This window comes from Heteronotia binoei, chromosome 3, assembly GCF_032191835.1.
Source record: "Heteronotia binoei isolate CCM8104 ecotype False Entrance Well chromosome 3, APGP_CSIRO_Hbin_v1, whole genome shotgun sequence".
Taxonomy (NCBI): Eukaryota; Metazoa; Chordata; class Lepidosauria; order Squamata; family Gekkonidae; genus Heteronotia; species Heteronotia binoei.
In genome coordinates, this window is record NC_083225.1 from 134,607,806 (window position 1) to 134,628,586 (window position 20,781).

The 20,781-nt window shown below is 40.3% G+C and overlaps 1 protein-coding gene across 6 annotated transcripts in view; it reads right to left on the reverse strand.

Moving 5' to 3' along the window:
- Positions 1-20,781, reverse strand: part of EPHA6 (EPH receptor A6) — a 778,455-nt gene that overhangs the window by 177,970 nt on the left and 579,704 nt on the right. For all 6 annotated transcript variants that reach the window (XM_060234507.1, XM_060234505.1, XM_060234502.1 and 3 more), the window contains 2 exons: positions 12,109-12,179; positions 10,916-11,041 (listed from right to left, as the gene is read on the reverse strand). In XM_060234507.1, the coding sequence (XP_060090490.1) occupies positions 10,916-11,041; positions 12,109-12,179 (197 nt within the window). The remainder of the gene's footprint in view (positions 1-10,915; positions 11,042-12,108; positions 12,180-20,781) is intronic.

Here is a 20,781-nt window from a genome sequence, read left to right on the forward strand (position 1 = left end):
ACCAAGGAATACCAGGGTCACTATGCAGAGACAGGCAATGGCAAATTACTTCTTGTCTTGAAAACCCCACGGAGTCACCAAAAGCTGGGTTAATGGCAAAAAAAAAAAAAAAATGACAAAAACCTCTCACTCCAAGATCATGTTCTAAATCTATATGTAGTATTTTCCCCCTGAGAATCCAAATATGAATAAGAACCTAATACGACTGAGATCACACTTCTGAATCCAAGACTGAAAACAATAGGACAAAAAAGCTTTGCATGTCAAAGGTCCCAGGTTCAATCCCTGGCATCACTGTTAAGCTGATCAAGCAGGAGGTGATATGAAAGACCTTTGCCAGAGATCTTGGAAACCCATTGCTAGTTACAGGAAGCAACATTGACCTTGAGAGACCAATAATATTCAGTGTAAGCCAGATTCCACTATATCAACAGGGTGTTTGCAAGTGCTGGGTTATTATCAGGTCATGTTTTCCCTATTTAGAAGTTGTGGCTGAGAGACTCTACATAGTCAGGAGGCAAAGGGAGGAGGAGGAGGAAGATGATGAATGTATTGGATTTATACCCTGCCCCCCACTCAGAGTCTAATAACAATCTCCTGAGGTAGGTAGGTGATAGAGAGCACTCAGAGAACTGCAGCTGAAAGAACAGCTCTTCTGAAACTTGTGGCTGACCCAAGGTCACACCATCAGCTGCATGTGGAGAAGTGGGGAATCAAACCTGGTTCTCCCAGATTAGAGTCCTCATATTTAACCATTATGCCAGACTGGCTCTTAACTGCACACTTAACCATTTACACCAAAAATACCCACTTTCCTCTTCAAAGTACTTATTTTATTGGAATGGGTGTAATAGGTGTCAGTACTGCTGTGTTCTACTGCCCTTTACCACGATCAGCAGTCATTTTGTAGAAAAATAGGTGGTGGAGCTCATCCAGGGATTGTTATGCAGCTGCACATACTATTCAAAGGACAAGGAGGTGAAACTCTCAGAAGGAGGAGGTGGAACTCTCAGAAAGGTGCAGGAGCTGTGCTCCTGTGAGCTCCCACTAAATCTGAGGCCTGACCATGATTCACCTAAGGCAGCAAGGCCAAGGTGAGCACTAGACCTTGTTTTGTAGTTTGTGAGGGTAGTAAGAATCATGATAAGTCCTGGACAAGTAACACAGCAGCCCTCCCTTATACCTTCTGAGTCTTCATGTTGGCTACTCTGGTGCCAAGAGGTTTGAATGAAGAAATTGATTGGCTGTGTGCATGATGCACTTGGCTGCTTTTTGGATTGAGATGTGCAAGTAGTATATGCAATTATCCTCTCACAGGTGCTGCTGATTTACCTCTGTGATATTCCTGCCCCTCTTTATCTCTCCTGTTGCATCACATTTTCCCCACCTCAACATTTATCATATATTCAGGGTGGCAGACTACTATTATACTGATTCTTTTCTAGTTTTACCTAAGCACTCCCTTGGATATTGGATCTAAGAAGGAAAATTGCATATTGGACCTAAGAAGGTAAATATTGTACCATTTAGGTTTTTTCCAGTGGGCTATGTATTTTTTTTTAACACAATCAGGAGACTTTTAAATTTTCATTGTTTAGTTACATGTTTTATGTGAATTTTAGGTCTATGGGCAACTGGTTGAGCATTATGTGAGACAGGACTAGATGGACCAGTGATCTGATCTGGCAAAGATAGTTGGAATTTTACATCTTGACAAGTTGTTCATGTTGTATCTCAAGAATATTTGTCATCACTTACTCCACAGGTGACAGTGTAGGTCAGTTCATTTCAAAATACTTAAATATAATTATTTTTCTTCCTTCCACTTTCATTTGAAGTCCATTCTGTGTATGATTAGTTTTATGTATATCTTTAATAAATGGAGTGCTCAGTTTCAATTGTACCACTGAGGAAGGCTGATTGCCGAAATTCATTTTGTATTGGTTTGTGCAGATGGAGACATTTATATACCTTTTAACCTGTATTTATATGAATGGACATTTGTCTTTATATTGGGATTAGATACATATATGCCAAAGGACTGTTGTTTTTCAATAATATTTAAGTACTTATGATTGTATTATCAAACTTAAAAGAAAGTAAAATATAGCTGTGCATATAGTGCAAATGTACAAAATATAATATATATTTTGTACATTTGCACTACATGAAAAATTATATGTTACTTTCTTTTTCTTTGTTACAGCCTTTTTGGTTACCCTTCACAGCTATAATATACAGCAATATTAATTCCTGGGGTCAATACTATCTCTTGTAGTGGATGCTTGTCCTGAAGTATAATTATTAATTCCCTTTCTAAAAGTTAGTTGTTCTTAGAAATATTGTATAAATAAAATTTTATTGTAGAATTGTATCTTATGGCACTCAAGTCCAAAGGGACACAGAAGATATAAAACTTTGTTGAGTACTTAATCAAGAATTCCTTTTTCTGAAATAATCTCTTTAAATCCTGTAGAGGAAGACAATAATAATAAATTGTCTGATTTATTTCCACATTTTGTCCACATAATTACTTACTCTTTTTCTTTTATCTGGGCTGAATGCCAGATCCCTCCCCCTACAAAATCAAGGGACATAGATTATTGTATTATGGATCTGGGGAGATTATTTGCTTTCTCACCAAGTTGCAAACAAGTAATTCACTTTCATCATGTTCTATGCATGGGAAGATTTTTTTTTAAAAAAGTAAACTCAATATTAGCCTGCTATTATGAGCAAACATTATTACACCTTTGTGATGAAAATGCATGACTTCTGTGGTAGGAGCATTAATATTTAATGTCAAAAGTGTTTACTATTCAGGAGTCTCTGGTTCTAGATCCTGTTGAAAACGTAAGAATTCTGCTGGATCAGACCACTGGTCCATCTAGTCCTACGTCCTCTCATATACGGATCAATCAGTTACAATGGAGGGCCAATAACAGGGCCCAGATGCTATGAACCTGATGTTGCCCCCTAGCATTGGTATCCAAAGATATATTTACCACTTAACAGATAATTCCCTTCGGTCATGGTGATTGGTAACCACTGATGAACTTATCCTCCATGAGTTTGTCTAACCCTGTGAGGAAAAACCCCTTGCAGGACATCGCAATCACCAACTTGGTTGCCAGATCACCTGGAAAAGTAGCTGACACACGTCTGGCCAGGGGCAAAAGGGTCTTATGCAGTACTAGCAGCCACAATGCTATGAAGGCACTCAAGACCGGTACGAGTGCCTGCCAGGAGAACAGAGGGCCTTCCGCCGCTCTGTATGACGTCCATCTCGGCCATGAAACGGAGGAGACTGCGCTGCCAGGAGCTATCCAGGCGAACAGTTTTGAAGCTCTGACCATGGAATCCACCGTGGAGGGCTAACACCACACGCAGCCATTTTCCTATCAGGCCAGACTCCATTCCAGTGAAGCGAACGGTTCACGTACTCGCCAGATGTCACCTGTGATTGTAGGCAATCGACCCACCCCAGGCGTGGTTAATTGCCCAACTGCCACTGTCTTTGTCCAGCGGAACTCAAGACAAAGATTGGCACCAAGAAGAAGATAGAAGAAGAGGAAGACCATCTTCAGCCAGAGCCAACTTCCTTTGTGTAAACCGGGTGTTACCTTAGATAACAATTTGTCCCTCTATTGTCACCTTTTTAGATAAGTGTAATAAACTCAAGCACACCTCCACCCAGTGATTTCCCCCATTCTTCTATAGACTATCCCCTTGGAGCACCCCCACCCTGGTCCATTTCAGCCTGAAAGCTCACTCAGGTATCCAGGATTCAAGCCAGTTCATTGGTCAGGTATGGGCACCCAATTAGGTGCCACCAATGAACTTTCTATTGGCTCTCGCACTAGTCCAGCCCTTATGGTCACTGCGAAGCCTCCCCTTTTTGTGTGGTCATGCACCAGCTGACCACCTTCCTCCTCCCTCCCATCCCCTAAGGGCCTAAGATAGTCTTTATAACCTGTGGACTAGCTACCCACAGGTGTGCTTCTAGCAGTATCCCAATTCCGCTGTCTAGATCCATCCCCGATTCTAAGATCAAGTTTCAGGTCCCTTCTCCGACTTCCTCGCTCGTCACCATTGGAGCCTTCCTTGAAGACTACGATCGGTAAATATCACCCTGTTTGTCTACCCATGTGTTTCTCTCTCTCTCTATTTTTCTTAGGACTGTATGTATGATTTTATGAGTATTTTATCTTGTATGGAAGCCTATATTTTTCTGGAATAAATTTTAATTGTTTTACTTAATTAGAGTCCCTAATATTTTTAAGCATTAATTTCTGGGCATGGAAACCTGTATACACAGGTAAAAGATCCTGATTAAGCCAGGTGCCCAACTGACAATTCCCCAACCTCATTTTGAGGGCATTTTGGCTTACAACCCAGAGTTGTCAAACTCATTTGTTATGAGGGCCAGATCTGATATAAATATTACTTTGTTGGACCAGGCCATGTGTGTCATAAAGCATAATGTCAAGTATCAGAGATATAAACTTTATAAATGACACAAGCAAACCCAACTAATGATATTATTATTGTACTCAAAATACAAACAAAAGCAATTGATTCCTAGGGGTGAAAGCAATTGATTTACTAAGGAACCTAGTAAAGCCCCAATAAATCTAATTAATTGATGACACCCAGCTCTATCTGTTGATGAGTGGCCAGTCTGGCTCCACCTCAGATAACTTAGACCTGAGGCATTACAGACCTTAGGCATTACAAGCCATGACATCTTGGCTCAGGCTGAGTCAACTGAAGTAGAATCTGATGAAGATGGAGGTTCTCTATCTGAGTCATGGTGGTCCAGGAAAGGAGATTCCCTTGCTGGCCTTTGATGGGGTGCTGTTGATACTAGCCCCTAAGGTCATGAGTCTGGGAGTGCTTCTGGAGCCCTCTCTGACTATGGAGACACAGGTGGCAGCCACTGCTAAGTCTGCCTTTTTTCATCTGTGGTGGGCACGGCAGTTAGCCCTTTTCCTGGAGCACCGCAACTTAGCAATGGTGATCCATGCTATGGTCACCTTGAGGATAAACTACTGTAATGTCCTCTACATGGGGCTACCTTTGACCCTGATTCAGAAACTGCAGCTAGTGCAGAACGTTGCAGCATGGTTGTTAATGGGGATCCCTCGATTGGAGCACATTCTCCCCCCCTTTCCCCCCCAAGTATTTCTTTTTTATTATTTCATTTAATCTGTTACAATAAATATTTGTAGCTATATACATTTCGATCTCTCCTTCCCTCCCTCCCTTTACTCTTTGTCTTTTCACCCCAGCCATGGGCATAAAGTCTTAATCTTCCACTGAATGTCTTTTCTTCCTTCTTTCAACATCCAATCTAGGTAGGTCTTTCATCTAGTCTTAATTTCATTAGATTTCCCTTCCCATGTTGTCTCTTTGTTGAGCGACGCCATGATGTCTGACTGTATAAATTCAAACAAATAGTTGTGCCAGATTTCTACAGTCCATTTACTTTTGTCTTTCCAACCCAAAGCTATAACTGCCTTTCCCGCCAGTATCATAGCCTTAACTAAATTTTGCATACTCCTATCCATTATCGGGCCTCCTATTGTACTTAACAACGTTAGGTTAAAATCTATAGTTAGTGTTATATTGCATACTTTTCTAATAATTTCGATAATTTCCTTCCAAAAGGTCTTTACTTCCGAACATTCCCACCACATGTGTGCATACCAACCTTTAGAGAGTTTACAGTGCCAGCATAACGGGCTTAACCCTGGAATCATGTTAGCTAGCTGTGCTGGTGTCTTATACCATTTTGTAAGGAATTTATATTCAAGTTCTTTAAATTTGGTTACTTTGATTTCTTCTATTCCTTTCATAATTTTATCCGCCATCCTCTCTGATATCTGACCTTCATGGCTCCATCTCTTTTGTAAGTATTCTGTTATTTTATCCTTATTTATTATCATCTTTCTATATATTTTCCCTACCAAACCCTTTTTCTGCTTTGCCATTTCTTTGTATATTATTTCCATTGGTGCATCTATCCAGAGTTCTTCATTTTCATTAATTGTTTTTACTGCCTTATATAGCCCAGCTATTTTTAAGAAGAAGAAGATATTGGATTTATATCCCGCCCTCCACTCCGAAGAGTCTCAGAGTGGCTCACAATCTCCTTTACCTTCCTCCCCCACAACAGGCACCCTGTGAGGTGGGTGGGGCTGGAGAGGGCTCTCACAGCAGCTGCCCTTTCAAGGACAACCTCTGCCAGAGCTATGGCTGACCCAAGGCCATGCCAGCAGGTGCAAGTGGAGGAGTGGGGAATCAAACCCGGTTCTCCCAGATAAATGTCTGCACACTTAACCACTACCGCAAACTGGCACACTTAACCACTACACCAAACCAATATTGTTTACCTATCTCTTCTGTTACTTCCAGTAAGGGTTTAAGATTTCCACTTCTAAACATATCCCCCACTTTGTGATTTAACATTTCCCACCAATTAATTTCTTGCACTTCCTCGTTAACAGTTTCGAGGGGTGCCCATCTAGAAACTTTTCCTAGCCAATAGGGTTGCCATTTCTTCCAAACTTCTAATGATGCTCTTCTAGGGCCTATTGTTAATTTTAAGTCTTTATTCGTAACTTTAGAAAAAAATGCCTAATCCACCTATATTATTATTAGTTTCATTTTCAAAGTTAACCCACTTCTGAGTCTTTTCCTCACCTATTTCTAATAGTGGTTTTAGTTGAAAAGCTTCATAATAATTGTTTAGGTCCAGGATTCCCATCCAAATTCAGATTTATGACTATAAATTATTCTTTTATGGAACCTACATTTTTTACTGTCAAATATCCACTCTTTTAATGCTCTGTTCCATTGTTCAATTTTATTTTTCATTGTTCCCAGAGGCAACGTTTGAAATAGGTATGTTAACTTTGGTACCCAAAACATTTTAGCACTCCTTATTCTAGATGATATCCCCGTTTTATTTTTCCATCTTTTCATGTCTCTTTCTATTTTTTCCATATTTTATCATAATTATCCTTTATCATTTTATCAATTTTTTTTTGCAAAACTATACCTAAATATTTAAATTTCTTAACCCCCAATCCTATGTTCATACTCCTATTTATCTCTTGCCTTTCTTCTCTATTTACATTAAAATATATGATTTCTGATTTTACCATGTTGACCCCTAGCCCTGAGCACTTTTCAAAGTCTTCTAGGATAAATTGGAGCACATTCAACCGGTGCTGAGAGAGCTGCACTGGCTGCCTATAGTGTACCGAAACTGCTTCAAAGTGTTGGTATTGACTTTAAAGTCCTATATGGCCAAGGACTTGTCTATCTAAGGAACTGTCTTTCCCCATATTTACCCCAGAGAGCACTGCGTTCAGGAAGCCAACATCTGTTATCCATCCCCAGACCACGGGAGGCCAGTTTATGCTCTATATGGGCGAGGGCCATCTCGGTGACAGCACCAGAGGCCATGAGAGCCCTGTGGAAACTCTCCCAATTCTGCAGGGCCTGTAAAACCAACCTTTTTCGGCAGGCCTTTAGTAACTAATGCATGAGGAACTGCCACTACTTTGCCGCTGAATACTATCCTCTGCTTATATGACATCCAATAGAGCTATACAGAGAATTAAGAGCTGAAATGAAGCTGGACAGCCTTTGTAAGAAATTTTATAGCATCATTTTTAAGTTTTAAATTATAAATTGTCTATATCTGTTGATTTTATAATCATAAAGTATTGTTATTATTATATTATGACTGTGAGCCACCCAGAGTCCGAATATGGATTGGACGGCATACAAATTTAAGGTAAATAAATAAAATTAATTAATTAATCATATGTGTGACAGAATTGGCCCGATTCTGCCTTCAGACCTGGTCCCATAAACTCCCTTTTGAGTTGCCAACTCCTGAAGAGAACTAATCTTTTCCCCACCACTAGGGCACACTGCTACCACCTGTTCAATTTAGGGGTTCCTGACTGAGAGGAACAAAACTCCCAATCCCCTTTGCCAGTTCTGTGGCCTCAAGGTCCTCTGCCAACCCAGCACCTGGTTAACACAGAGACCACAGTCCTTCTTTGGGAGACCCCTGGAGTATTGGCACCCTTGCCAACTGTATGCCTTCCCTGGACTCTATGGCGGTTGGGGAACCTTGGTGGTACAGAGGGATTACCTTTTAAACAAATAAAACATTTATTTAAAACATGCAACTATTTATAGGCATTTTTAAATACAGGGTGAACAGAAGTAATAAATGAAATAAACGCTCCTTCTTTCCCAAATATATAACTTGCCCTAACTATACCTTCCAGAACCGACTCACCAGTCTCCAAGACTCCATCTGCTTTTCCCTCCCAAAATCTAAAATATAAAACCCAGTTCCCGCCCAGGAACCGATTTTCCCTCCTGCAGCCTTCTGGGAGACCAGCCTGAAAGACTTCCTGTCTCTCTAGGAGTGCTGCTTCCAGACAGGAGGGGAGGGGGAAGGAGGAATAGACTAGGCCAAAGCCTTGCCTAGAGTTTCAGACTCCTCTAGCCAACTCCTAGACAAGCACAGGCCTAAAATGGTGTTTCTCCTAGGGTGGCCAGACCGTCCCGGGAGCCCGGGAATGTCCCGGTTCTGGCCACCCAATCCCGGCTCCCGGGCTGCCTATACCGGGACCATTAAAGGTCCCGGTTTAGCCAGCCCCGGAGGTGGTGGGCCGCGGGCGCCGGCGGGGAAGGCGGCGAGTGAGGGAGGGAGCGTCCCTGCGCCTGCGCCTGTCGGTCACTTCCGGGTTCCTGTCCTGCATCTCGACCTGTGTTATTAGTGACAGGCTGCTTCGGCGTGCCGCTGCGCCGGCCCCCTGGGCCCCACAACGATGGGACCGATGCCACAGGGACGGGCTCGAAACACTCTATAACCCCTCAAAAGAACAGCAGTCTAGCTCGCTTCCCCCGAGCCCTGCCGCCATAAGCCTCAAGGGGGCTCATTTTGCGGCATCTCCCAGCGGGAGGGTGGCACCCGCACGGGACACATATCAAATGAAAGAGGGGGCACAGGGCTATCAGAAACAGCCGGCGGAGGGAGTCGGGAGACCACCCCACTGGGGGATCCACACCCCGAAAGTGATGAAGGTGGCGCAGATAGAGCCAACAGAGCAAACAGGACAAAATAAATAGGCTGCATTATGCAGCACAGTTGAGAAAGTGCCTTATCCCATATACTGATGAAGTATATACAGGATTTCAGAACAAAACTGTTTCCGGCGGTGATATTTGGGGGATTTTTGGGGATGTCACAGGAAGTGCTGTGAAGTCACTTCCTGTTTCCGGCAGTGGCATTTGGGGGAAATGATGTCATTTGGGGGAAATGATGTCACAGGAAGTGATGTCACTTCCCATTTCCGGCAGGTGACGCGGGGGAAATGATGTCACAGGAAGTGATGTCACTTCCTGTTTCCTGTGGTGGCATGACGTCACCGGAAGTGACGTCACCGGAAGTGACGTCACTTCATGTTTCCGGCGGCGCGCGCGCGCTTCACGCACCCCTACCTCCCCCCCCAACGTGTCCCTGGCTGGCCTTCAGACATTATGGTCACCCTAGTTTCTCCACAATATGCAAGACAATTTTTTTTCCTAAGGAAAAAAAGGGAGAGTATCTTACATAAAAGGGGGAGAGTATCTTATATGCAATATCCTTTTTGAGATATGGGGACTTGAACACTCTATATACCTAGCAAGACATAGCTATACAAAGATACCTGAATCTAAACATTTATTTTGTAAAATCTATAAAATCTATATTAGTTATGAATTTCCTATTTCATTGCCATATGCTTGTGACCAAATGGACTGTGAGCAATAAATAAATATAGATACCTGAATCATAAAACATTAACACATATTATGAGCAGAAAATGAAATAAAGTGCAATTCAGGAAAACTACATAGTAGTAAACCAATTTTAATCTTTTTTATTTGATAGTTGCATGTACATTTATGGTCTGATACATTAGTACCGTATTGTGCTTCAGGCCCCAGCAGTCAAAGAATTATGGAGAGGTAATAAATAATGGCATTATAATAATGCATTATTAGAAAGAAAACAGGGTTGCAGTATGATGTCATAATTCAGGAGGGCATCTATACAAAGAGGATAGGATTGTAGTCTTTAAAGCCCTATATGGCCGAGGACCTGCCTACCTTAGGGACCGTCTCTCCCCATATGAACCCCAGAGAGCACTGAGGTCAGCTGGGAAAAACCTGCTGACTATTCCTGGGACGAAAGAGGTGAAGCTACAAAGCACCCGCGACCGGGCTTTCTCTACTATGGCTCCACGCCTATGGAACCAACTTCCAGAGGAAACGCGGGCCCTGCAGGATCTTGAACAGTTCCGCAGGGCCTGCAAGACTATCCTCTTTTGATTGGCCTTCACTGACCAAGAGGGTAACTGCTAAAGAATTCACCTTTGTAAATAGCACCAGCATACTTTTATCAATTTTAGAATTTTAATAGATTTTAATTAAATTGTTAATGTAATTTTTGTGTAATTATTTGTATAACTAATGTATGGAATTTTGTTGTTAGCCACCCTGAGCCTGCTTCGGCGGGGAGGGCGGGATATAAATAAAAATTGTTGTTGTTGTTGTTGTCTACTATACACTTTATTATAAGTATCCCCTTGCTCTTATTGGATTATCTTCTACTTCTGTAATTCCATTTTTGCATTGTTTATGATATATCTGATATCTGTTTGCATAGTTTTCTAATTTCTGTAATCCTGCTCATATTGTATTGTTTATTGGATGTTTCATGCATCATTTTATATTGTGTAATCCACTGTGAGTTTCAGCAGCAAAGGTGGACTGAAAATAAAACAAGTAAACAAATAAATAAGGGTACTGAACAGTACTTCAAAGTGATTATTTTTACCTGCCCCAATAACTCTCTCAATACGAATTCGTGATGGATCTATCTCTTTTGCAAACTCATGGACAGCGAGTGATGGGTCTTCATACGTGTCTGGATCAATATAGGTTTTGGTTCCTGGAAATTGTACTGTGAAAGTAGAAGAATAGTGAAAATGATCTAGTTTACATGCACATACACATAGGAATAACAATTCTAGTAGCAATCTATAGATGGGTCAGTCTTAAAAACTCAGTGTTTAAGAAATACTGCCATTGTAATCATAATGTGAATTTCCCGGCAAGATTCTGCTACTCTGAACACAATTAATTAGTAGCTTGTCTGAGTAGTGTCAATGATATAATCTCCTAAAAAGCAGAGATAGATAGACAGATTCGGGGGGGGGGGGGGAGATCTTATTGCTTACAACAGTAATATTTGTTTCAAACAGTTAATATAATGAAGGCTGTAGCACATTTATGGGTAGGTAAGTTCCACTGAACTCTAAGAAACTTACTTCTGAGTGTGGACTGCAAAGAAGTGAAAACATGACACAGAATTATACTCCTGTCTCTTCACATGTGTTCTTTATGGGAAGGAACAGCACTATGTAAATGTTAGCAATGAGACAGAAATTGCAAGTAAAATGATACATATTAATTTTTACCAAACAAGCATGATATAGTTCCCAGAGGCAGAAGCTGGAAAGTTCAGAGAAAATCACATAATGAGGAGCAGGTGGAAATTCACAAACATCTTCAGTGCTGATGAAATGCATTTATCTTGAAGTGCAAAGAAAGGTCTTTTTCCTCAGGCAAACTTTCTGGAAATAATGCAGTGTTTAAAACTAAACAAAGTTCTTTGATAAACTTTGGAGGCTCTAATATGCATATCTCTGTGTTAGTAAGAATCACCTAAACATCTTCAATACTGAGCATATATTAACCTCACAGTAGAGATTATGGATGTTCCAGCAACATTGAGCAATTAGCCCTGGAGCTCTGTGTTCCCACTGAAAGGGGAACAAAAGATTTATTTTTTTTAATTGTCCCCTCTAATAATTGAGTGTTTGAAGGTGTGAAAGCTTGAGGGTGTGAAAGCACCCTCCTTATTTGCTGTTGTATATGGGTCTGTTTGTACAAACCAAAAATGAAGCATACATAAAATAAATTGGCTAGTCTTTATTTGGATATGAAATATCAGAAAGCTTTGCTTACAATGTCCATTCTGCAAATGAGCTCTTCGCTTTTCTTCAGACTTCATTTTTGCTTTTATATACCACTGGCATCTTCAAGAAAAAAAAAAGAACAGCGTTTTATTTCTTCAAATCCCGCATAATTAATTTTAATTCTTCTTCTCTTTGACTTGGGGAGCTAAAGGAGCTGCAAAAAATGTAGCTGGTATGAAATGAATACATGGAAAATTAAAGTGGGCGTGGATCCCCCCGGCGGCCTGCTCCCTGTCGGTGGGTTGGGCCCTCCCAGGCGGGGAATTCCTCGCTCCTGGCGGGAGCTAGGCAACCATACTACGGTTGTTACAAATATTATAATGGCACAGATATAGGGTTTTCTTTTTAAACAATAAAATGTTATGAAATAATGACAAACTTGGGATCATAAAAGTTAACTTTGATGTACATACAAATTTGCATGTACATACTAATTTACCCTTTTTCACTTTTAGAAATGCTCTAAAAATACTCTAAGATCTAAATACGTCAATGATAACCTTGGTAGTACTAGGATGTATTAGAATATATAATGAAATAATCAATGTTAATAAAAGTAACGATAATAAGTGATAGGGTCTAATAACAAGCACAGTATGTAGAAATTACTGAATATTAGGTATCTTAAATGCTTAAGTTTTATGCTCACTTTGCTGCTATTTGTCCTTATGATGAACAAATAATAGATAAATATGAAACTTATGATTCCCTCCTTCCTTTTTATCTGTACACCTATCTCAATCTATAATAATAAAAACTTTTAAAATTAAAATAAAAAGATATAGCACATTAACATATAGATAATGCAGGTTATCAAAATATATGTATTTATTACAAATGATTTAAAAACTGTTATAGGTCCAAATGTAGCCTTAATAATAACTGAAATTGTATAGTATTCATAAACAGGACCTTATGTGACTTGACATATTTTAGTCAACTAGCCCTCTTCAGTGATCAACCATAAATAATACACGTAGGCTCAAATAATTTTTTTACAGTTTGGGGGTGGGAGTCACTAAAGACTGCATGCTGTGACTACAAATAGAAAGAGCCAGTGTGAATCTGGGAGGCTTAAAACCCCCACTACATGTGCAATACAAGTTCTCATGCTGGTTCCCAACAAACATTAGGACTTTGTAATGCGTAGATAGAACTTAAAAGAATGGACACAATTCACTTCTGTGGGGACAGTGTTGCAGAGGAGGCAAAACCTGCAAACAATGCTAGTACTTCTGCTACTGACAAGGAACCCAATAGATGCTTTTGTCACCTCTGCCTGCATAGTGACTATGGACAGCATGGACATACCTTTCAGTTTTTATACGATCCACTTTTGTGTGGTACTAACACCATGTTAGGCCAGCATCCAAAGAATCATGGAATTCATTCCTTGTTCTTTGTTACTTATCTTATCAAACTAATGTGCCTTATCAAGTTATTTTTAAAATAAGATTTTAAGAGTAGCTTTTGAACCTAGGCAGCTCTTTTGGGTGGCAAACTGTGTGTGAGGAGGGGGGGGGGAGGTTTGTCATGGCATAAGAATTTGGAACTCTGTTTCTAGAGAGATTCATCTGTCTGCCTCTGTTGTTGTCTTCTGCCAACTTTTTTTGTTTTGTTTTGGTAGTCCCACACTGCTATTGACCTTTTCCAAGGTTGCTATGTACACATATTGCTATGTGTGTTTATAAATTTTACTGATGATTTAAACATTTTACATACATTTATATTTAAATGTTCTGATGCTTCAGTTTTGATTTTTGCTGCCTCGGGGAGTCTATTTGGGTGGAAAGGTGACACAGAAATGTTTTAAGCAAACAGAACATGGCACCATCAAAGATCAGTGCAGGGAGATGAACAGGCCCTGTCTTCCCCCTCCTGTACCATTTTCTAGAGCTTAAATAGCAACTATTCGGGATAGCCAGAAGCTCTTCATCTCCCACTTTGCAGACCCAAGCAGGATTAGAGAAATGAGAGAATAAAACTGGTGGCATATTCTGCTCAAAAACAATTGTCCTAATCTGTACACCCAATCAGATCTCCAGTGGCCAGCCGTAAACCCCATGTGCCCAACCAAATTCTAAAATACTTGGTAGGCACCAAGAAAGGTGTTGGCAGGCACCATGATGGCTATAGGCAATATGTTTTTAAAATAAAATGTTTACTTAGAAAATATGTAAAAATACAATCACACATAATCAAGGTAAATAATTCATACAACAATCACACAGTTCCTAAGGAAAAATAGTAATGAAAAATAGGGATATTTGGGAATATTGCAGAGGGGGTTGATACTACCTGATCCATGGATCCTTGAAGCAGATGACATGAAAGTGGAGAGTGACCCAAACGGGGTTGGGGGATGCAAGTCTGTGGCAGCGTAAGACAAAACACATGGAACTGCCATGTGCTGGCCTTGATATAACCAGATTTGTGATCTCAGATAATGAGGTCATGTGGTGTGTGACCAGTAGCTCAGGTGACCTGTGACACTGCAGTGATGCCAGTACATGTGACTCCTATGTCACCAAAAGGGGTGGAAAGGGGGAGGCTCCCAGAAGCTTGATAGGATTAGTGAGAAACTATGGGGCTACCTAAGGTAAACTACCTTAAACAAAAGGAAAGAATTGGCCAATTTAGAGCCACATTGTAATATACTGTAACACCATAGCTAACACAATGGGGTTGTCCTGAATGATGGGCGTAAGACCTTAGCAACAGTTACTTCCTTGGGCTAATTTTTTGCTTACAGCAATCTTCTCAAAGGCTGACAGGAACAAAACTTTGTTAAGTGTGGGCGTCATAGCAAGCTCTTTTGTTCAACTGCTGGCCACTTCATTTGCATCTGGCTTGACTCGCCCAGCATATGTGCTGCTGTTGTAACTTCATGGCTGTACAAGAACAAGATGGATTCAGGATCCCTCCATCATGGCTTCTGGTTAACGGCTGCTCTTAGATGCTGTCTTCATTAGACAGTGGCTGATTTTACACTGGGCAAAAAAGATCCAGTAATGCTGCGCTTTCAAAAGTGATCATCTACATTACAATGTGCCTTGACTTCTGTCTTGCTCTGGTGTTCTGACTGTCATTTACATTTAAATTCCTGAATTGGCTCTGACACCGTTTTCAGCACGGAGTTGCCCCTGTTCCAAGACTACTTTTGAATGAGGGTTTTCCAGGAAGCACATTCCACAGGACCATAAAGATGATATCTTTCCTGGGAAACAGGGCAATAGACTCATTTCTCAAGAAAGAACAAAGGAACTTTTAAACCTGCCCCCCTCCCCCGCTCCAGTAAAGCAAGCAAATGTGGAGGGGAAGTCCAAAAGCAAAATTTTGAGTTCAGATGAAAAAATATACTCCGGATTTCTAGAAGGCAATTTCAGTGCTCAGAAAATCAGACTCAAACATGAATGTAGAATCAGCCAGTGTTGCAGTGGTGTTTTGCATGGCTTGGCAGCTTCTTGGGGAAGCCTGATCTGGAATCCTTCTATGCAGGAGGAATGCACAGTTACAGCAATGGCAGGAACAAGCAGGGAGGCCTCTTAGCCAAGCTGGAGTGCTTGCTGCTTGGCCCCAGAGAGTGAAATGTCCATATTGGGTTAGTTCTTATACCCAATGTTTTCTGCTTATCATTGAATGTCCATAGAAGCAGTTTGCCTGTGTTCACACAGTATAAGTTCATAACAATAAGAGTTCTGTATCTATGACACTAGGCTAGACTTAACTCAGTCCATAAATCATGACAAAAAGGGGGTCCAGGGAGTCTGGAACCAGGGCCAGAGTGAACACAGTCCACTTAAAGATAGAGGAGGGGGCTCATGCTTACATTGGGGGAAGAAAAGAAGAAGAATTATTGCCTATGAATCTTAGGTTAAGATGGAAGGCAAAGAAGATTATTGTGGAGAAAATAGGAGGGATGCTGGTGATGCGTAAGTAGCATGTGGCCACCATCTCCCTTAAATTTGCTGCCTGAGGTAATCACTTCAATTGGTGTCATTATAGAGCTGGTCCTGGCTCTGTCCATAGGTCTGCCCAAATTACTGAACTTCTAATTCATTGATGGAAGCAGAACAGCTTACAAATATTGTTGCTGAGACTTTTGTTCCTCTAGTAGCTGGAAGGTTTATGAATGCTGCATACAGGACTTCAGCTTTGTAAATCTCATCACAGATGATAGAAATCTTCTATTGATTACCATATCAACCAGGGCCACGGTGTTCTAAACCTAGCCCCAACCTGGTGGAATATGCTCTCAATAGAGACCAGGGCCCTGCAGGATCTTTTATAGTTCTGCAGGGTCTGTAAAACAGAGCTGTTTCACCCAGGCCTGGTGTGTGGGGTTCTGGTGCCTGAGGCAGAACCCTAATGTGAGCACCCCCTGAAAAGGTTTCACTCGTGCTTTGCACACGCATGGCTTGATGACGTCACAGTGACGTCATCGCACCAGGCACTTGGCCCTTCGCTTTCCCAGCACTCCCAGAGTACGCTGGGGAAGGGAAACGCTGCTCTTTCAGCTCTGAGGGATTGGGGGAGCTCCTTTGATCCCTCAGAACCAAAAGAACACTCAGCCCTTTGCCCTTGGAGGATGCTGGGGAAGGGAAATGCTGCTCTTTCAGCTCTGAGCGATTGGAGGCACTCCTCTGAACCTTCAGAGTTGAAAGAACACTTGGCTCTTCGCTTCCACAGTGCCCTCGGAGGATGCTGGGGAAGGGAAACACTACTCTTTCGGCTCTGAGGGATCAGGAGAGCTCTCTGATGCCTCAGAACCAAAAGAACACTCCGTCATTCACTTCCCCAGCAGGACCGGATCTACATATTTTTTGAGAAGGGGGGGGAAATTAAAAAATGGCGGCCCCCATGGTCTTTTGGTCCCATAGAATACAATGGACTCCATACCCAATTTGGCGCCCCCTCTGTCAGCGCCCGGGGTAAGCACCCCCCTCTGCCCCCCCCTAGATCCGGCCCTGTTCCCCAGTGCCCTCAAAGGATGCTGGGGAAGGAAAATGCCACTCTTTCTTGGCTCTGAGGTATCGGGGGAGCTCCTCCAATTTCTTGGAGCAGAGACAAAATGAGCCAGAGTCTCAGGGATGGCGTGAGTAGGAAGGGGGTGTCTGCCCCTGCTGGGGGCTGATGCCCTAGGCAATCACCTAGTTTGCCAACTCCCACCTGCCGGTCCTGGTTCCACCAGGCTTTTAGGTGAGACAGCAGAAATCAAACAGCATCTGGCCCCTCCTGCTATAATCTGCTGTAATCTGTTGTATCACTGGACTACAATGTGGATCTGATGAGCAATGAACTTTACCATCTGGAAAACTCTTATGGACTCTGACTTTTTTTGTCTTTTTAGCTATAATGTGCCAAGACACTGTGAAATGATTTTTAGAAGGCCATCATGCTTTCAGGGATTAATGAACTTTTATAGTTTTATAGTTGGTTTTGTTGTTGTTAGTCTTCCATGTCGTAACCTGCCTTGACCTCTCTTGTGGAAAGGGTGGGATAGAAAATAAATAAAAACTCTTTATTCCCTGGAATTTAGATAACAATCCTCATCATTGTATTACTTAGTATTATTTTGTGAGTGTATAATCTTACTTATTACTATCTGAAAAGGGAAAATGATTTGTTTACCATTAGTATATAATAATTCACTCAGCTACATTAGTGCTTATCTACTCATATTTCTTCAGTATTAACAGAATCATTATCAGCCTTGTTATGCTGCAATGCTGTATCTGTAGGATACCAGTCCTATTTTGCACTCTGAAATTTGAGTCATATATAATCCATTGACTATTTGTTTGTTTTTTGGTCAATTTTTTTTTAATTTTGCAATATATTGAAAGATATTCTACTATCAAAATTTAAATATAATTGTTCAATACATTACATAATTTCCCACCCTTTCCACCCTCCAATTTATGACCTTCATCGGTATAGAAAACAAATTAAAAACCTTTTAAAAGTAAAAATTCACATATACAGAATCTTAACTAAAATTGATCATTCACTTAACTTTATCTTAACTCCAATATAACTACTATTATTGTTCCTTAACTTAATTCTTAACTCTTGTTCGTCAGTATTACATATTTAATCAAATTACCATAATCAATTCTTCTTTCCACTTTAAAAGTACTTATTAAACATTAACCATAAAGTTCATAATCATGGAGTCACCACTAAAAATTATTCAAATCTTGATCTTATCTTAACTCACATAAGCTTACTATATTAACTCAACTACTTATATCCACTACTAGAACAGTACTCAATAATCAGTCCTTCTTTCTCCTTTAAAGTTATATAATGGTGTGAGAAAAAACCATCCATCTTCTCTTTCCCATAATACAGATATGCATGCCAACCAAAAGTATTTCCTTGACCTTCTAGAGCCAATAATTTTTTATTAGTCAAAGTCATCCAGTCCTTGATCCATACCAAACATACTGCATCATGGTATAACATTAAGTCAGGTACTTGGAAGCCACCTCTTTCTTTTGCATCTGTCAGGATTTTCATCTTAATTCTTGGTTTCTTGCCCGCCCATATAAATTCTGAGATCTTTCTTTGCCAAAGATTAAATCTCCTTATCTTCATCAATTTGAGACATCAAGACCTCTAGGGACATTAAACAACAATGGAGATAGAGGGCAGCCTTGTCTTGTGCTTTTGCTAATCTTCATTCGTTCAGTCAAGTCAGCATTCACACAGAGTTCAGCTTGTTGTTCTGTGCATATTGCCTTGATCATCCTTATAAAATCATCTCCTAATTTCATTGTTTCCATCACAGCAAACATAAAGTCCCAGTTGAGATTATCAAAAGCTTTTTCTGCATCAGCAAAGAATAAAGCCACCTCTTTTTCTGGATGATTATCATAGTATTCTACAATGTCTATTACTGATCTGATATTGTCTCTTAGTTGCCTTCTGGGGAGAAAACCTGCTTGTGCCTCTTGAATAGAAATGTTCAAATGCTGTTTGAGTTGTTCTGCTAGAATTCTAGCAAATATCTTATAGTCATTATTCAGTAGTGAAATTGGTCTATAATTTTTTACATTCGTGGAATCTCTATCATCTTTCGGAATCAAAGAAATAACAGCTTATTTCCATGTATTTGATACCTTCCCATCTTGCCTAATACAGTTCATCAACTTTTGAAGTTTTGGTACTAATATTTCTCCCAAGACTTTATAAAATTTTGCTGAAAAGCCGCCAGGACTCGGAGCTTTTCCTAATTTCATTGAACAAATTGCTGCTTCAATTTCTGTTTTTTCAATTGGATCATTCAGAATTTTTTCCATATTTTCACTTAAGGGTTGTACTTTAATTTTTTACAAATAGGCATCAATTTTCTCTCTGTTTACTTGTTGACCTTTGAATAATTTGGCGTATTATTTATAAAATTCCCTTTTAATATCAGCTTAATCCATAATTTCTTTACCCTCCGAAAAAATCTTGTTTATAAACTTTTTCTCCCCTTTTTTTTCAGTTGCCAAGCCAAATATCTCCCTGGTTTGTTAGCCCCTTCAAATGATTTCTGCTGTAGCCTTTTTAAATTCCACTCCACCTCTTTATTCAATAAGTGTCTCAGTTGATTCTGTAAAATTATTATCTCTTGCATTATTCCCCCCCCCCCGGTCTTTTTTACAACTCATTTTCTTTTCTGCCTATTTCTGCTTGCAAATCCTTCAGTTGTTTTTCCTTGGCTCTTTTATCTTTATTGTTCAGTGTAATTAGTAGTCCTCTCGTAACAGCTTTATACGCGTCCCATACAGTCTGAATGTTAACCTATTGGTCTTCATTAGCCTGGAAGAAAGCTTTTAACAACAGGTCTTCATTTAGTCTCCATCTTCTTCTCTTTCTCTTTTCCATCGCTGACCACATTAATGGATTGTGGTCTGCACCTATTTTTGGAAGAATGTCTATTTTGTTAGTTATAAGTCCCAAATCCTTCGTAGTCCATATCATATCAATTATTGAGAAGGAGTCATGCCTTGCTGAAAAAAAGGATAATCGCGTACATTAGGGTTATATTTTCTCCATATGTCTCCCAAACTTTATTGTTTTATTATTTCAAAGAAAGACTTTGGCCAAAGTCAAAGCCAAAGTCCATTGACTATTTGTTTTGAATCATCTTCCCTGACAAAAAAAAAGTTTAGAAAGAAATAGTTTAGAAAGACTTACCTTAGTGTTTGACTTTAGAAAAACAATTTGTATATTTATTATGATTATGCAATTGGAAAATCCCCCATTAAATTTAGTATGGGTATGTTAAAAAGCAGAGATAGTTTGTAGTGTTCTTAATACTACTATATAAATCTAATGAACTTGGAAGGAAGTCAGAGATACTTTTGTCTTATTCCATTATTTAATTCCTCGAATTCAAATAACACTACAGAATGCCATTTTGTTGCTGCATATGATCCTTTCTTTCAAAAATCTGCAACTCTGATGGTTGCATTTATCCTACCTGTCTGATCTGCAGTGGAAAAGCTTGTGGGGGGGGGGGAGGTGAAAGAAAGTAGAGAAACACCTAGTTGGGGTGGGGAGAGAAAATTAAAGACAGGAGAAGGAAGTGGAGAAAAGCCTGGAGAAGAGTATATGCATGAAAAATGGAGGGGGGAAATGGATAAGAGGCTAGACAGAGAAAGAGAAAAGG